This window comes from Erpetoichthys calabaricus, chromosome 5, assembly GCF_900747795.2.
Source record: "Erpetoichthys calabaricus chromosome 5, fErpCal1.3, whole genome shotgun sequence".
Classification (NCBI taxonomy): Eukaryota; Metazoa; Chordata; class Cladistia; order Polypteriformes; family Polypteridae; genus Erpetoichthys; species Erpetoichthys calabaricus.
Genome location: NC_041398.2, coordinates 209,380,429 through 209,398,877, shown reverse-complemented (window position 1 = coordinate 209,398,877; position 18,449 = coordinate 209,380,429). Strand labels below are relative to the sequence as shown.

The 18,449-nt window shown below is 38.7% G+C and overlaps 1 protein-coding gene across 1 annotated transcript in view; it reads right to left on the bottom strand.

The window, feature by feature from the left end:
- Window positions 1–6,311: 6,311 nt before the first annotated feature.
- The window catches only part of LOC127528025 (ciliogenesis and planar polarity effector 1-like), a 46,953-nt gene continuing 34,815 nt past the window's right edge, over window positions 6,312–18,449 (bottom strand). Inside the window, exons 13-20 of the mRNA XM_051928579.1 lie at window positions 18,136–18,225; window positions 17,564–17,594; window positions 13,431–13,568; window positions 10,311–10,485; window positions 10,126–10,184; window positions 7,957–8,106; window positions 6,626–6,738; window positions 6,312–6,471 (exon numbers count right to left, since the gene is read on the bottom strand). Of these exons, the coding sequence (XP_051784539.1) occupies window positions 6,380–6,471; window positions 6,626–6,738; window positions 7,957–8,106; window positions 10,126–10,184; window positions 10,311–10,485; window positions 13,431–13,568; window positions 17,564–17,594; window positions 18,136–18,225 (848 nt within the window). The 3' untranslated portion in view covers window positions 6,312–6,379. The remainder of the gene's footprint in view (window positions 6,472–6,625; window positions 6,739–7,956; window positions 8,107–10,125; window positions 10,185–10,310; window positions 10,486–13,430; window positions 13,569–17,563; window positions 17,595–18,135; window positions 18,226–18,449) is intronic.

The window sequence follows — 18,449 nt, the reverse complement described above, 5'->3', positions numbered from 1 at the left end:
ATGCACTGGTACAGCGTGTTGCTGCTCATAAAAATAAAGTTGAAGTCAATGTCCATGGCCCTTTGCAGACTCTTTTGGGATACCCCAACACCCAGCTGGGAATGTGTGAATGCTCATTCATGGACCATTGTGAATAAGAAAATCCTGGGATGGTTAGAACTGGGAAATTCTCAGGGTTCTGTGTACAAAAAGACCAGGTGTTGTTCTGGTGCATATCAAACATTTTGTCTTCATAATATTGTATTTACTTGCAGTTTATGCCCCTAATCATCAGTTACTGTATGATCTCATTAAATGTAAACTAAGACATCACTACATAAATTATTAAACATTTACTAATAGTTTAGTCAACTACTTTTAAAATTAAGTAAACTATAAAATACTGACCTGACCATATTGTGAAAGTCTTGAATGGTCCTCACCTCCCATTCTAAGGCTATAATAATACACTGGCAGAGGTAAAGGGAACTAACAGGCCAGATTCACCAGATTTGTTCATTTTTTGCTTTCTGCAAAGGAGGTTTGTTGTAATTCCAAAGGTCAAAAGCCAGCCAGCGCTGCACCCCATTCTATCAAAGTTCTAAAACTACTCCTGCAGGGAAAGTCATCTCACAAAACAGACATTAGAAAAAGCACAAAACTGGAGACTGAAACAATTAGAAAAAGCACAAAACTGGAGACTGAAACAATCGCATCAGTCATGGCTGATTTACCCATTAAGTTATTCTGGTTGATGGTCATTATCTCAAGAGGAGCACCTTCTGGGCTCATCACAGGTACATAATACCCCACTGAAGCGAGAGGGGGCGCTGTCGCTAATGGTTTCATCTCTGTTCTCCATTTCTGCAAGGAGAAAATGCCGCCCTTCCAGCTGGAGGGCTTTAAAAGTCCAATGCCTCTGGATGTCAGTCTCTCATTTAGACCTGGACTTGCCAAAGAATGGAGCTGTCCGTGAAAAATCCACTCTTAACAGCTATCTTCCTTAGAGAAAGCCGGGAAGGCTGCACTATCTTGTTTCTGTTTTGTGCCCTCATGTCCTTCGTTCTGTTTTGAATTTATTTAGGATTTAAAAGAGACGAGCCTGCCTGCATTCCAAACACTTCTTGGAACTCACCCTGTATTCCTTCCAACCTTCTGCAGCTCATCAGGTACTGCAGGTTTTGTCTATAAACTCACATCTGAAGTCACTTCTCCCATCACAACCATTTTTCTGTGAATGTCAAATGTATGAGTTTCATGTCTCAATTCACAATCAAAAATACAGCAAACACAATTTCTTTGTTGGACTTTTTATTTCTTCTTCAGATTCACACGTGTAAATAGATGTTTGAACGTGAGAGACAGACATGGTCTGATGGTCATAGAGATCATCTTCATTTGTGGCTATGTTCATTATAACTGTTTAGCTGACGATGCAAAAATGAAAGACATTCAGCCTCATGGCAAAAAGTCCTAGAAACAATGAAAATTATGAAATTGGTTTAGCAATCTTTAGTATTTCTAGCGACTTTATATTATAAGCAGCACACATGTAAATTATTATCTGAGGAAACCATAAGACCAGTCAAGAGAGGGAAAATTACAAATACAGACAGTCCCAGATGCTAACTATCTTTACAGTTAAGAGTTCATTTTGTAGCAAACATCTAGCCATCATTTGCTGGACCTGTTTTTTTTCTAAAATTATAATGGTCAAATATATATTCAACAAGAGAACAAAACCTTTAACTATATTTATAAGCAAGAAAATGACCATTACTATTAATGATTCAGAAACAAAAACAATTAGAAAAAAGGCAGAAGCAGGTAAGAGGCATCTGAAATGTGGACATGTGTGGTGTTGGAGATTCAAGGAGGGAATAAAGAAGCACAGTCATAAGATGAATTGGGAATAGTTGGTAAAGATAAAAGGCTTTTGAATATTGTTCTAAATGAAAAAAGAAAACGGGGAAGCCAATTTCTAAGAAAATAACATCTTGTGAGAGACTTTTAAGATGACCACCAAGAACAATGATGATATGAAGTATTACAGGAAAGGGCCTCAGAGGTAAGAGATATAAAGATGGAGGAGCTGGTATAAAGTTACTTAACATGGCAAGGATCCACCACATACACCAATAAGAGCTTTTGTGCGTTGCAGAAAAGAACTACCATCTGCAATTTTGTTTAAAGTGGAAAACAGATTTGCATGGGTTTCCATGATTGCACAAATTAGACTCAAAAGAGGCATATGAACAACTTTGCTGTCTCCATGTTACATGGATTGGTGTGCACCAGGAAATACATGTTGGGACAATGACGATCGCTCAGCCTTTATGCTTTAATTTGAACTAACCCTAGCTACTAAGAGAAGTGAGTACACTCAAAGCATGCAGTAAAAGTCATAGTACATAATTAAAGCACTGAACTCTTCAATAATGAAACCGTATGCTTGGGCATTGGGACTCCTTTTAGTGTGTTCTGACAATATTCAATTTCTAAACAGCCTGTGCCATTCATACCAGTATACTAGCATACAAATAATGGCAGCATGTTGGCCATTTTCCATGCTTTAAATTGATTATGGTGTCCGGTACTTGTTCTCAGTTAAAAAGCCCCAGTGCATTCTCTATCCCGTAACTTGGGGCTGTTTGCTTAAGAGTTGTTTACCTCTTCATTCTAGTGCTTTTAACTGGTGATGGCTACACCCTTACACGCTGAACTCGCCTCGAAACAGCAGCAGTTTAAGCTGTCTGCAGCACAAGAGCTCCTGCTAGAGGCCTTGTCACATTTTCAGTCATAGCGTTCATTAATTTAATCTGGGCGAGTCAGAGGTGGTTAGAGGTACACTCCCGCGGAGGCCATTCACACAGTGACATACCCGTTGACACACTCCAACAAGTCTACAACTCACCCTGACAAAATCAAGCAGGCTTTATGTTGTTTTTACTTCTCAAGGTGGGCTCTGTCTGCATGAAAGCTGACATCCAATCAATGCTCTCCTGGAAATACTATTAATTTAATGCAGCAAGAGGAATAAGGAATGCAGGTGTTTAGACCTCACGGACAGAAGAGAAGTTTGTCTGCATGGTGTCTCATGATTTATGTAACACGTAAGACTGGAAAAAAGACAAAAAAAAGGCCAAGATTGCAGCTGAACTCAGAACTCTTTATACAGCACTGGCTCTGTCATGCAGTATGCTATTGTCTCTCAGAAAAAGCGTTGCACAAGACTGTGCCGTCGCTACATTTGACAAGCCCAGTAATTGTCAGTCATTTAAACTGACATGGTGTGGTTGAAGAGATCAGCAACTGCAGTCAGCAAGTCTGACATCCTCCACAACTAGAAGCTGCATAATGTGACATTGGCTTAATCCAGCCCATGTTCGCGGCTTCTGAAGTCTTATGTTGGTTGAATGATAATATAATCAAGTAGGCCTGCGCTGTGTTTTTATGCAGACCTGTGGTGCTGTGCCTTAGAGATCCGTGATAATGTGCAGTGTTGTAAAATAAAAACAGTGCTCTCGGGCTTTGTGGGTTGTAGCTGCATGAGGAGGTGAAGGTAGGCAGCCCCAGAATTGTTAAGAAGAAATTGGCTGTTTGCGTTTCCATGTGAAGCCACAATCAGCTCTGCCAGTTTTTTCTCGTTGATGTTCTGTGGGTCATTAAGCGGTGTTCATCTTCACGCAAAGTGTGTATAAAGAGGTAGAGCAAAACATAATTGGAGGGACAGGAAACCAAGAGAAATGCCAAAAGGAGAAATTAAAGCGGAGAAAAAAGACAGAGAAAGAACGTTAGGAGTAAGGCAGAGCTGGTGTGGTAGGGAAGAGACACTGCGGTCAGGAATGAAGCCCTGAGCAGAGCAGTGGCACTCCTGGGTTGGGTCGCTCTTCCTTCTCTGCAGCAATCAGCAGGAGTGACACTACATAGGGGATGTTTGTGGGAGTAGGTAGCAGGGTTCAGGAGGTCCCCGCAGACGCCAACAGTTGGCAGTGGGGGACATTAGCTAATTAAGGGTTGACCGCGCTTGCCAGAGGTTGTCTCTGCATAAGGGTGAGCAGCAGAGACGTGGCTTAAGAAGGAGGCACTGACGCATGTGGCATTTTAAAAGGAAATTTCCTGGGGGTGTTTTAGCCTTTGATTTTAACCTATTTATTGTAGTTTTTATTTATTGACTGATTTTAACCTCCACCAGGAACACTGTTTTTGTTTTTGAGAATCATTTATTTATTTATAGAGTCTGTGCTGCGCTCTGTTTGAATATTGCCCAGAATAAAGGCACCAGAGCACTTTTGATACACTTGTTGTTTTGTGTCCTCATTGCTCAGTCCATCCTCGGTCTATGACCATTGATGACCTGTGTTCAAGGAGGGCATCTCAAGACCCTGTGTGTTCTGGTATTTTAACTTCTTCAATAACTCAAGAATACCATATCTGTAGAAACGCCTGCAATCAATTTATGTTTTTGACCACAATACAGTACTGTGATTATTAGGAAATAGTCATTGACAGAGAAAATTGGAGAAATGAGATGCCTTGAATCTACAAACAATGATTTATTATGCATTTATTATGATTGTATCTAGTTTCAAAATAGAGCAATAATAATGATAATGGATGACTGCAAGAAAAATAAGTCTGAAGCCATGACGGTTAGAAGCCTAAATACTAGTCTGTGGGGCAAACAAAGTTGGGATTTGGTTATGCATTTTAACAGATGATAAATTGTGATATCTATCTATCTAATAATAATAATAATTCTTTGCATTTATATAGCGCTTTTCTCACTACTCAAAGCGCTCAGCAATTGCAGGTTAAGGGCCTTGCTCAAGGGCCAACAGAGCAGAGTCCCTACTGGCATTTACAGGATTCGAACCAGCAACCTTCCAATTACCAGTGCAGATCCCTAGCCTCAGTGCCACCACTCAGCACTGTATCATAGATCTATCTATCTATCTATCTATCTATCTATCTATCTATCTATCTATCTATCTATCTATCTATCTATCTTAATTAGGGTCACAGGGGACTGCAGCCTACCTTGGCAGCATCAGGTGCTAAACTGGATCAACTCTGAGTGGGCACCCAGTATTCTATAAGGCATTTAAAAAATAAAAAAGAGTGTGCTTGGATAAAAGCAGAAGATGGTCTGCACATGACGTATAAGCTAATGGAGAGACGCAGTTGTGATAAAATTTAAGATGACACCTTGAGTCAAAATGGTTTGTAAAATGCTAATGTATCGATTCAGAATTTATTCAATTATAGGCCTACACATTTCCTGAAATTAGTGCATTTTCTGCAACTATAAGAAAGTAGATTAATAAAAGTGATAGATCTTTCATATAAACATTTTCAGCTGGCAACAAACAAAAGTTATTAATTTTAAATTAATAAAAGACAAAATACAAAAATCAGTATGTTGCACAAATGTTTGGATTTGTGTCTTGTGGCATTTTCGGCACCTGTGTGCCATTCTTTACTATCAGATCAGCTTTATTTTACCTTTCACCTTTCACTGGAGATCCTGTCCAAGACTAGTTCTTGCCTCAAATCTACAAGGCCTAAGGTTCAAATTTCGCTCAAACATGTCTGTATAGAGTCTGCATGTTCTCCCTGTGTCTCCCTGTCTAGATTCGTCACCTTCCACTCAGATGTGACAGGGGTGCAGGTGATCTGTGTACATGTGTCATGCTTTAGACTGATTCCTCTTCAGAGTTTGTTCTGGCCTCACACTGGATGCTGCGGGGATTATTTGGGCCTCCATTAAGCCTGTAATGCACAAAGTGAGTCTGAAGCATGAATGAATGGATCAATGAATGAATGAATCATACTGAGTTAGATGGAAGCCTGCACAGTTTGAATTAGACTAGATGTATTATCCAGAGTTTTTTTGTTTTTTTCTGTGGATTCCTATTAACCTGAAAATCCAGTAAAATGTCCTGTAAACATTTCTACTGTTTTACTATATTGTTATGATCAACTCATCTGGGATAGTTCACTACAGATTAACAGACTGCTAACTCCAGTACTCTTACCGTGTGTTTGGATGATTTTTTCCAGTCACCTCCCTTGGTGTCTGCTTCTCTTCCCAGGCATCGTATCTTTGTGCTTTAGCCGAGCTGAGTGATCCTCAGCAACTGGAAAATATAATTGTATCTATAATATGTATGTACTGTTTATGTTAATAAAAACAAAACTGTACCCAAGTCAGACTAAGACAAATGACTCCCGACTGCAAGTGAAAGTTTCATTCTCCTTTACAGACCACCTTCTGAAGTCGGGTTCATATTTTTTTTTCTTCAGAACCTTCTCGCTTATTTCAGTTTTAGATCTTGAATCCTTAGGTTCTGCTCTTCTACCTATATAACATTTAAATGCAGATCATTGTTTTATAATTCTAAACTGCAACCATTTGCCTACCAGGAGTGTGTGTACTGCTAGGCCTTCCTTTATCCTCAGCTTTTCTAGGTAATATTCGAGTCGATGAGCCTAAAATAATTTCAGAGTTAATAAAGAGTTTATCGTCATATTGGTTGTTGCTAATATGAAACCTAGAACACATCAGATTAATTTTCAAGATAGATTGTTTCAAGCTCTGTGTTAACTTTGCTCTGGGGCTTATAGGTTTAACTTTCCAGTTTACCTGATATTTGTGTAACTCTGCCAGGAGAAGTGGTAGTCGATCTTGTTTGACTTAGACTAGAAGTACCACGGCATGCTGGATGAAGAGACTGGTTACAGCTCACACTACTCCCTCTAGAAGAGTACAAAGTTATTACACTTAGGTTGTAAAATCAAAGTCAACTAAGAAGTAAGGCTAATCTTCAGAATTTTCTCCTTTAAGTAAGCATTCTGATTTTGACAGCAATATTGTCATAAACATTTAGAAAACACATCTTAAAAGAAAAGTTAATCTTTATGACGCTGAGAGGACAGTCTAACATATTGTGACACCCATTGGACTGTATGAATTTAACAGAGAGATAATGACAGTGGTGATATTTGTGGAAAGGCATCCATTGGGAAGGATCTGAGAGGTTCAGCTGTTGAATCGTTCAACAGGCTACCACGGCACTTCACAGGATACCAATGTGCTCCTCAGATGACAGAAATATAGTATCTTCAGTGACTTACTGAGTAACAAGTGAGTACAAGGGGCTGACAGCTTGCGGACGAGGTGCTCCATTAGAGTGTCTAACACTTACTGCTTACCATTGCTGACTGTGTCTCAAAGTTTCTCATACTTTGTCAGGCACACAAAAGGCCAAACTGGAACTGTTAATCAGTCTGTCATGGCCTTCCACAATAGAAAAAAACTAATGATGTCAAAGGAAACCAAAAAGTCTAATGTGGCCAGTGCATTACCTGCTCCAGTGCAATATACACTCACCAGCCACTTTATTAGGTACACCTGTTCAACTACTTGTTAATGCAAATATCGAATCAGCCACTCACAAGTCTTTCTGGTTTATTGGCCTTAAAGTAGCAGGAGAAGGCCTCATTATGGAGGCCTTTAAGGATCCGAGCGACTGCTGAATGAGTAAAAGAGGTACAAATAAAAAAACATACAAGCTGATGAGTCCTGATGAGTAAAAGGTAAAATTGAAACAGTAAACTAATTTGTGTCTGATGTTGCACAGAATGTTTCTCTGTTTTCAGACAGATGAGTGCTTTTCAATGGGAGACTTTGAAATTTCCAAGCTTTGTACAAACGCTATTTGTTAGAGAAACTGCACAAAAATTGAACTTTTCTGACAAATTTCTTTGAGGAATAAGTGTACCAAGTTATATTAATATCTATCCATGGTGGGGAGAGTTGTTCATTTAGACAGACAGAAACTGACAGAAAGACATGGCTATTGTAGCAGATACCTCACTTTATATGCAAACGCCCCTAAAAATGGAAAAATTCCATCGAAGTAGAGCATTTGAAAAAATCTAAACTAGAAAAAAAAATTCTGTTAGCCCCTTTACCCCTTTGCCACCTTTGGCTTTGACTTCATAGATGCATCTTTTGGGGAGAGCAGAGGTCTGGCAGTCAGTTCCACAGTATCAGACAGAATTTCATTCATTAAATGTATGGCTTCCCTCTTCCTTTTAATGTGATTCTTTGACAGATCCATCCTATACAAAGATAAGAGGATTACTTTAAACAGCGACCACCTTAAAACAGAGACCACCTTCATCCAATTTAGGCTTGCAGTCCGAGCCACATCAGGCAATAGGCAGAGAAACAAACTCTGAATTGGGTGCTCAGCACTAAACAGCACACAAACCACCCAATACAAGAATAGCAGATATCGTACATAAAAAGAGGGCAGAGTATCTATACTAATAAAAGGCAAAGCCCTCACTCACTCACTCACTCATCACTAATTCTCCAACTTCCCGTATAGGTGGAAGGCTGAAATTTGGCAGGCTCATTACTTACAGCTTACTTACAAAAGTTAGGCAGGTTTCATTTCGAAATTCTACACGTAATGGTCATAACTGGAACCTCTTTTTTGTCCATAGACTATAATGGAGGAGGCGGAGTCGCGTATCGCGTCATCACGCCTCCTACATAATCACGTGAACTGAAAACAAGGAGGAGCCCCAAAGAGCGCTGAAGAAAACATTCTCCGTCAACCCCCACACTCCCCCCGCCCTTCCGCACATCACAGCATTTTCGTTAATGAAGTGAGGTAATACTCTAGCTCCACCTTCTTTACAAGTTCGTTCACCAAATTATTTGTCAATTATATTTCACAGTAAGAATTTACAGCACGACTCAAACGCGGGAATGAAGGTAAATGACGTTAATTGTTGAGTGTCTTTTAATACTGTGTAAGCATACATATTAACACATGTGCAATTAAACGTGTGCATTTACGGGGTGATTTCTCAGGCTTAAAAGCTCGCCTTTTATTAAACAGGTAAATGCAAACTGTTTTCATTCTGAAGGGCACAAACCACGGTGGATTTCAGCCGTTAAACGCGCAAAAATGTCGGTACACCAGATAAATAAGCGCAACATATTATCAGTTGTATTGTATCCTTACAATACATATAGAAATGTGTTAATCGTTAACTAATAGTATGGGATGGTGTTTTTCGACTCAGCTACAGATGCCGATGTAGACCAGAACTGCTTTGGAAAAATATGAACGCCTTGGGGCCGATCTGGAAGAAGGTAGCGCAGCGCCTTGATTTAAATGATTCCATGTCTTGGTGGGATTGCGTAGCTTATTGTCAATATCTTTACACCTGTTTTTAAGACTTATTGACTGAAACGGGCTTTCACGAAAAAAAGTTAGGGCTTTGCTACAGGATACACCCTCCACAAGTTAAGGAAGTAAAAATAAAGGTATATATTTCTGTTTTATTTAAACCTTTTAAGTTCGTATGCATAGCCCCATTTAGGCCCGATTAGAAAGCGGGAAGCTGTGATTTGTCATCTCCCTCCCATGTAACAATCACAGCCCGTGTTACAACGCACTATGTATGTATGTGTATATGTATATATATATATATATGTGTGTGTGTATGTATGTGTGTATATGTATGTGTATATATATGTTGATATGTGTATATATATATATGTATATATATGTGGATGTGTATATGTGTGTATATATATATGTATATATATGTATATGTAGATATGTGTATATGTAGATATATATATATGTATATGTATATATATGTTTACATAACCTCTTTAACACACTACTTCTCCGCTGCGAAGCGCGGGTATTTTGCTAGTTCATAATAAGATTAATATTTAGTGCAATTTAAACAGACTGCCAAGATTTGGCAATACATTTTTGCGGTGGAGGACTGAGTCTAAACACAGAAACTGGTCCTTCTGTCTTCTAAACCACAACCAAACCATTTTTAGGGTTGCAGGGTTTATCAGGTGCCATGCAGCACTGTAGTCGGTCACCAGGCTTAACAACAATGAAGTTGGTCAACTCCACATCTCCAAAAGAGAGTGGGCAAATAGAGACAGGTGTATAAAACAGACCACCACACCTTGATGTTTAGACAAGCTTTAGAGTCAAGCTCTCTTCATCCTCCATGACAAGACAAGCTCCTCTACATGTTGGAGTAAATCATGCCAGAAGTGACCTGTAAAATATCTACACTATCCTATAAACATACCTATTGCTGCCTTCTTTCATTTTCTTGTTTGATGTTGTTTCTTTAGACCTGACATTTCTCTGCAGAGGAATGATAACAAAAGCCTGATTCATCATTTGCAGCCTGTACATACTTCTGATTGAATCTCACAATACACATTTTGCTCTCTGTACCAAACAGCTTTTGAGGTGTACTCTAGATCTTACTTTAGCTGCAGCCATGGATGGACAGTGCTCTTGCTCTTTTTGCTTCTCTTGTTCTTTGCGATATTCTGCTTGTCTCTCCTGACGTTTTCTTCTCATCCATTCCCTGATCTCTCGTCTCTCCTGCTCACTTCTGGTTACTGTGTGGCACGGCTGGCTGGTTTGATTCTCATGCATTCTGTGATCAGTAAATAAAAACATCAACTGAGCCTTAGTTCGTTCCTCTAATATTCTGTCCTGTGCTAATATCAAGGAGGACAGAAAGCTGTAGGCTAATGGCATTTAATAGCATGTATACTGCTAAAAAATGATAATAGCAACAAAGCGAGACTCATTAGGGAGGCATAGATTTCATATACAAGATATTCGAAACTGGCTTCACACTCAGCTGACAATATGATCTGAGAGGCTTCACTAAAGAAAATAAAAGCAAGTGATCTATAAAGGCATGTCAAAGCACAGGGTTACCCCGCGGTGTATGATATGGTCCACAGGGAACGGACATGCTGTTAAAGGGGTACACTGCACTGCGTGCAGCTTATGCTCAGGGGGCAATGCTTAGAGGAAGATAATGCCTTAACTTTTGTAATTTAACCAAACAGCTATTGTTTCTCAATTGTTTGCTCTTTGTCTGACCCAAATGTAATGGGCCTGTAGGACCACATTGCTACAGGACTCTACCATCATCACTTAAAGTTCATGCTTTAAAATACAAGTGCATGTGAGTCTATACATTAGGTAACATCATTTAATGTTAACAAAATAATAATATTTATTATAATGCTAACATTAATTTCAATATTAATACATAGTTAGTATGAGCTATGATGAGTGTTTGCGTTTGTAGATTTATTACAAACTAGCATGTGCTACACATCTAAGACAGGATGAAATCTGAGTAATCAAGGCAGACCGCAGCGTTTATGTCTGCAGTGCACTATCCATTGGAATGCATTTTGTAATAAAATGCATTGCATTTGTCACTTCAACAGATGGTGCATCACAACATCTGAAGTAACAAATGCATCATACAGACAGACAGACAGACAGACAGACAGACAGACAGACAGACAGACAGACAGACAGACAGACAGATAGACAGATAGATAGATAGATAGATAGATAGATAGATAGATAGATAGATAGATAGATAGATAGATAGATAGATAGATAGGCATGGGCAAAGAGTATTCTGAGGATAAAGAGCCTGCTCTGCTCCTTCCTGTAGAGGACATCTGTGTATTTATATCATCGCAGGCAAAATAATGAAGCATCTTAGAAATTATATGTATGCTGGATTTGTAGGAAGACTTTAAAAAAACATCCAGTGGAGAACAAGCAGTTTATGTCAGTAATAGCTCTACAGGTCAAATGTAAAAGTAATAAGAGTCACTGACAACCAGCATCTTCCTCTGTTTCAAAAAATTAGAAATACAAACATAGCAAAATTGGATGCCATCATGAACAAATCTCCACCAAACTCTCTGGGAGGCGCTCTGTTGAAGCACTTTTAACTCCAGGCTCATTCCTCCACAGGATGCTGTTTAGTCGACTGCTATCAGGTAATTCAGTGCTTCCTTCTAACATCCCAAACTAAATATTTATACTCTTTTAAACTCTTTTTGCAATTTTTGCACAAATATATATTTGTTTACTGATTGAATATATTACTGGTTCTGTTAGTCTGTATCATTTATTTTGTATGTTTCTGCTGCTGTATGCATCTAAAGTTCCCCTTGTGATTAATAAAGTTTATCTAATCTAATCTAATATGAAAAAATGCCTGTGTTAAGAATTCTAAAAAAGTGTCTGTGTAAAAGTCTCCATCTTCGTATTTCTTGTTTTTCAAATGCTTCCTTAAATGGCATACAGTACAGTATGTCACATTATACTGTATTATTAAAAGCAAATAATTACATTTATATACTTTCCTTACATCTCACCTGAAGGACAACATGATTTTTAACAGTGCAATGTCCCCATCCCTGTACTGGGACATTGGGAGCCATACACAGACCACAGAGTAAGCACTCGCTGATGGCCTCACCAACACCTCTTCCATTTTTTGCAGGTGTACTTTGCCACCATGCCTTGCAGGCTGGCTGTTTGGATTGCAACAGTCTGAGTTTGAGCTCCAATACTGTGGTATTTCTCTAGGTTCTCCCCTCCTCCTGCTGGACGCTTTGAGAATTGCAGATAATGCTGTTTTGTTCACAGGCTCTTAGCAGCTTCCTTAGATGACGGATCACAAAGCTAAGTCACTTACTAGTGGGGTATGCTTGGATAGGCTTAACTGTCTTGCATCCCCTGTTCTCTAACTTTTCAAGTCTTTGATAACATTGTTGGCAGGCAGTAATTATTGTTTCAAGTTTTACTATTAATAATGTACAGTACATTAGTATAATTTATAACAATTTGTGGGGTACACTTTAGTACTACAATTGATACAATTTGCAAAATTAATGTAGTACTCCTGCGGTGGGTTGGCACCCTGCCCGGGACTGGTTCCTGCCTTGTGCCCTGTGTTGGCTGGGATTGGCTAAAGCAGACCCCCATGACCCTGTGTTCGGATTCAGCGGGTTGGATAATGGATGGATGGATATAGTACTCTGGTTGCATGATATTTTGTGATTGTGAAAACAGTTGTATAAATAATATTTACTTATCTCTTATTTTTTGAGTAGAGAATGTTATTTTTATTTAAATGTAATTTAATTTACTGTTTCTCTAGATAATGCAGCATTTACTCGTTTATTAGTATGGTGACTCTTAATGTGCTATGATAACCATGAATTTTGATGAGCTTCTCACTGTTTCTTTTATATTGCCTTAATTTATGTTAGGAAAGAACGGTGGAATTTTGGTATGTGGGAGCCACCTGACTGTTTGTTGTATCAAAGTTTTTATACTTTCTCAGTATGTTTCAATTAAGGAAAAGACAGATCACAGAAAAAGAAAATGTCTTATAAAAACACATGCTGTTAATATAGACCAAACAACATTCACAGCATAAACATATTAAAGGTTATTTTTCAAGTTGTTCTACCAGTTCTTCTGAAAATAAAAAATAACACTGCAAAGTTCCATGAATTCAGTCAAGCATGCAAGTCAGGCATCTCAAACCTCATCAGCTTGCAAGCTTGTGCTTCAGACAGGCCGAGTTCACAGGCAGCAACTCCACTTTCGGTGAGCAGATCACCAAGAATGTCAGCAACATCACTTAATCCTGTCAGGTGGAAAGCATCCAGTGTTTCTGTGGACCTGGCCATTGTAAAGAAGACAAGAAACACATTGAAGTTTTCCCATTGTCATTGAAGAGGTCTGAGTGCAAGTGCACAACAATGTCTTGCTCAGCTCAACTGTTTTTATTTTCGATCTGTAATTGCTAGAAGGCTTCCTTTAATATGTAAGGGGTGTTTTTTACCCTGCTATCATTTAATTCCTGACTGGATAGACTACTGGATTACCAAAGCCAGCAAAGTATGTGGATTGAGAGTCATTGAGTCATAATTTCTGCTGGAAAGGCCAGACCCCATTTTTAAAAGCACACATATGGACTCACTACTTTGTAAAAATCATAACATGGATATTGTTGCTAACTTCAGTTAAGTGTCCTGTATTTTCTTGCTTAAATCTTTGCGAGGCCATCTATTTCATTGCACTCCTTTGTGCAGAATAAAATAATAATGTCACAAGCACTTTTTAAAAATGCCTTTGTCGTGCACATCACTGTTCTCAGAAAAGGAAATTATTAAAAAGTTGCATTCTATTACTTGTGTAAGGATTTATTTTATTATTAACTCTGAAGAAATTCAGTTACAGTTAAAGGGTATGGTCTCCTGACTTTCCAGTTAATTTAAGTCAGAGTAAAGCTTTCAGAACTGTGGATATAACATTTACTTGTTCATTCTGATACATGTAGCAGGACATTTATTCACTATGTAGGCTTATTATAGTCCCAATAAAACTTACGCATTTTACCTGTAATATGAATTTAACTCTACATATCTTTGTGGATTTTTTTTGGCTACATCCGCGAGCTTGCCAATCCAAGTTCCAATACTGCCGATTGCACTTTCAGTGTGTAATATACCCTTCCTGTTCGGGCCAGGCTTTCAGGGCTGTATATTTATTAAATAACTTGGCCATGGGTGTCCATGGATTTGCGCACACCCTCCCTGATAACCAGCTGGTCCCTTCCCCACCAACATTATCGAAGCGTATTGTTTAAATAAGCAATGTATTATGAATATAATGCGGTTAATAAATTAGCCACAATCCTGTTCGTGACGCCAGTTGTTTCCAGCAGGGGGCGCTCGCTCGATGGGAATGAGTTAGTTAGTTGTTGCAATGTGCTACTTAAACTGAATCTATTTAGATATAACATAAAAGGCGATACCCCTCCCTAGTGATATGGCGGTAATACTAAATAAATCATATAAGAGAAATAACTTAGCTTTGTTTAATGTCGACTTACACTGTAAATCATAACTCAGATTAAGCTCTTGAAAATGCCCTGTCTTATTGGGGCCCAACTGGAAGTCATCAAATTCAGCAGCATAGAAGGCATTTTAAAGAAAAGTGGCGGCGATGTCATCCATCTGTCTGGGTTGAGCTTAGAAGGTTCAGGCAATTGCCAGAGCTTTTTTTCTACGGTTTCTATAGGTCACAAGACCAACGCAACGAGCATGTCACCAACAAACATTGAAATAATCTTTTCCTAGCAGAGCATAAATGAAATGGCACAGCAAAAGATGCAAATACATCACACAAATATGGAAACAATTGTGTGCTGACAGAGCGTGAATAAATAGAAGCAACCCCAGTTGCTGCACAACATATAGTGACTGTTTTAGATCACACCTGTTCTCCTAGAATAGCCTTTACAAGGAATTCCTTGTTGTCCTTTTTCATCTCTTTATTAAGTTGCTTCTATGGTAGTATCGGGTTTTCTGTATCATCTGCTTGCATAGTCTGGATAGCTAATAGCTATGCCAGTGAAGGTTTTTTCAGTCTAAAACCTCACAGAACACAGTAACATTTCAGTTGTTAACCTTTGTTGAATACAATCTGCAAACAAAAGTATTTAATATTCAGTCCCTTCAGATGTTATCTGCTTGTGTGAGCATGTAGGCTGGTGGTTTTTAAGTTGAATGGCTACATAGGCGACAGAAAATAATGATGATGATGATGATTCCATTTCAAAGGTGGAGATTGTGTGTTTTGAAGTGATTAGCATGTGTCATGCCCCAACATCTTAGAGAAGATCGTTCTGAGGTGAGTGAAGGTTACTGCTCATTCAAGAGGTACAGGTCCTTATTTACTCCTACAAAATATAGGAACCTAGTATGTAGACTACGGATGAGCTTGCAAGATTTGTGCCATTAACTAGCCCAACAGAAGCTGCCTATGATATTTGGCTCCAGTGAGTGAAAGAAAACAATAACATCACAGCAAATGCAACAGAGAAATACTCCAGCCACAACTGAGCACTAAACCAGTGGTTAGGTATAGACTCACCAGCAACAAAATTGTTAAGCCAGTTGTAAATAATCAAAGCAGCTTGCCTGGACTGCAGCACTGACTTGCTCCACCTTTTTTAAATGCTGCTGACCTCCTTGTACTTTGTGTGGATTTTGAGTAACCACATGGATGTTGTTAAAAATGGATTAGGTGATATGTGAGATATCAAGAAAATGGAACAAAGGCAGTTTTCCTAGAATTTCAAAGCATTGCTATAAAAAAAAGAAGAATCTAGAGGAATAAACTGTAAGCCAGATCAAAACAAGAACTGCCAGGAGTCATTACCAAAACTACGAGATTATCACCAGAACCAAAACGCTCAGACCAAGGTCCAAATTGAATAGTGATAAACTACGAGTCATTGACCAAAATGCCTAACACTATGAGTTCAAAATTACACTGTTCAAGGTTTAAATCCATAATCGTGGACAAAAACATGACATGTTGCGCCTTTTTGGAAGCATTTCTTAGGAACGTGCAGTGCATCCTAGCAGATCACCCAAATAAAATGTTGATGCTCTAAAATTGCAGTGTGATGCTATAAAATTTGAACAACAAAAATATGAATACCTTTTTCGATCTAAAAACAATTAACCAAAATAAACAAATGGACATTTTCCTTGAAATTGAAACTTTAAGAAAGTTTAAAACTAATGAACAGAGAAAAAAAATGATCTAAGACAAAGAAATGTTTTTAGTGGGATGTCTGAGGTTTACTGATTCTCAATAGGACCCTCCTCACAACATTTCCCCTTGAGGAAAGAAAGCATAAAATGACCATAGCCCCCAAGAAACATGACAACCCTTAAGAGAAGCATTCCTCGGGGTCATAGACATGCCAACAAACTAGATACACCTCCGAGGAGTGTCGTCTGCAGGGGTCCGAGATCAGTTGTACCTCTCCTTATCCATACACATTGAGATGGGGAACAAAAAACAGCTAAAACATTCAGTTGAGAAGCATGAAAAACCATCTGAATCTTAAAATCTGCTAGTAGAGACATTTTAAAATCTTTTTTATTATTGTACAGAGTAGAAACCAGAACCAAGATACCAAAGTACTATCAAACTAAATGGTAAAAAAATCAAAACAAGAACTGCCAGGAGTTGCTACCAAAACCATGTCATCAGAATTATCAGACTAGGAATGGGATCAAGAAGTGATGAATTAGGAGTCGTAAGCCAGAAGAACTAAAACTATGGACTTTCTTTCCACAATTGCAGAATTCATGGCAGCTTCACTTTCTAAAATATCCCATTTAACCAAATGGTGTTTCTGACTGAAGATGTCGACACTTGGGAAGCGTGTGGAGACAGCCATAGGATCGGGTATGAAGGAAAAGGTCGCCAGCTTTGACCCTCATGTAATATCACCCTGAATGACTTAGTTGCATGAAAACCAGGAATGATAAAATACAAGATATTGCTAAAAAACAAGTAACACAAAAACAAATTCATGACCACTACTGAACTGGACAGCATGGACTGTACTCGAGGTTTTTCTCTGCCAAAGGGGGCAACACCAGACAATGGCGCCAAGGGTGGACTTACTTTTTCCACAGACGGAAATGGCATATCTGCTTATTTTATGTTGTATAAATAATTATCTAAAGATACTGTTTCACTGAAGATCAAATGTTAACATGTCCACATATGTTCAGCCCTGTAATGAGCTGTATTCATTATTAAGACAGTATAAATATATATTTTTCATAAAATAAACTAAAACTTACATTTCAGTTTCTGTTGTAAACATCTGTGGATCTGCAATATAAGGTTAAAAAATAATATTCATAGTAAATAACAAGATACTTTCCATCCCTAAAGAATAAAAGAATCAAGCAGATGACAGTATGAATTGCCATAATATTATCACAAAAGCAGTAGTGACACTTGCTGAACACAAACTACTGGGGTCCAGGAGACATCTGAAAGAATATACAGTACAGGTGACCACAGCTCATTCAGGCTAGGAGAAATAACCTTACAGGTCGCCAACCATTTTAGCAGCTAGTTATTCAAAACCAGACATCACAAGTCATAGTCTACAAAGAAGAGGAAGGGCGAAGACTTACCAAGTGAAAACAAGACAGAAATGTTTAAACAAGCGCTGGGCTACTCTCCCAGGCTGACACAAGCCTTTTGTGTTTCTTGTCATGTCGTGCAGGTATTAGAAGTGCTGGCATAAACACAGACTGGACCACCCACCATTAATAAACTTGTACAAGTGGACAATTCCAAACACAAACCAGAAAGTAGCAGAAAAAGAGAATTAGTAGGATTGTGATATAATAAGAGTGCCTACCTGTGCCGGCCCTATGATGGACCAGATTGCCACTGAGGACTTCTTTTGCACTACTGCTCTGTGTGACTTGGAAAACAGGATCAGAAATCTCTGGATTTATAAAGAGAAATTATCATAGTTAGAAATAGAACCCAGCCACAGGGGATGCACAAACCAGTGTGTTTCTTTGTGCCGGTCCCAAGCCCGGATAAATGGAGAGGGTTATGTCAGGAAGGGAATCCGGTGTAAAATTTTGCCAGATCAATATGCGGACAGCGATACAAATTTCCGTACCGGATCGGTCGAGGCCCGGGTTAACAATGGCCGCCACCAGT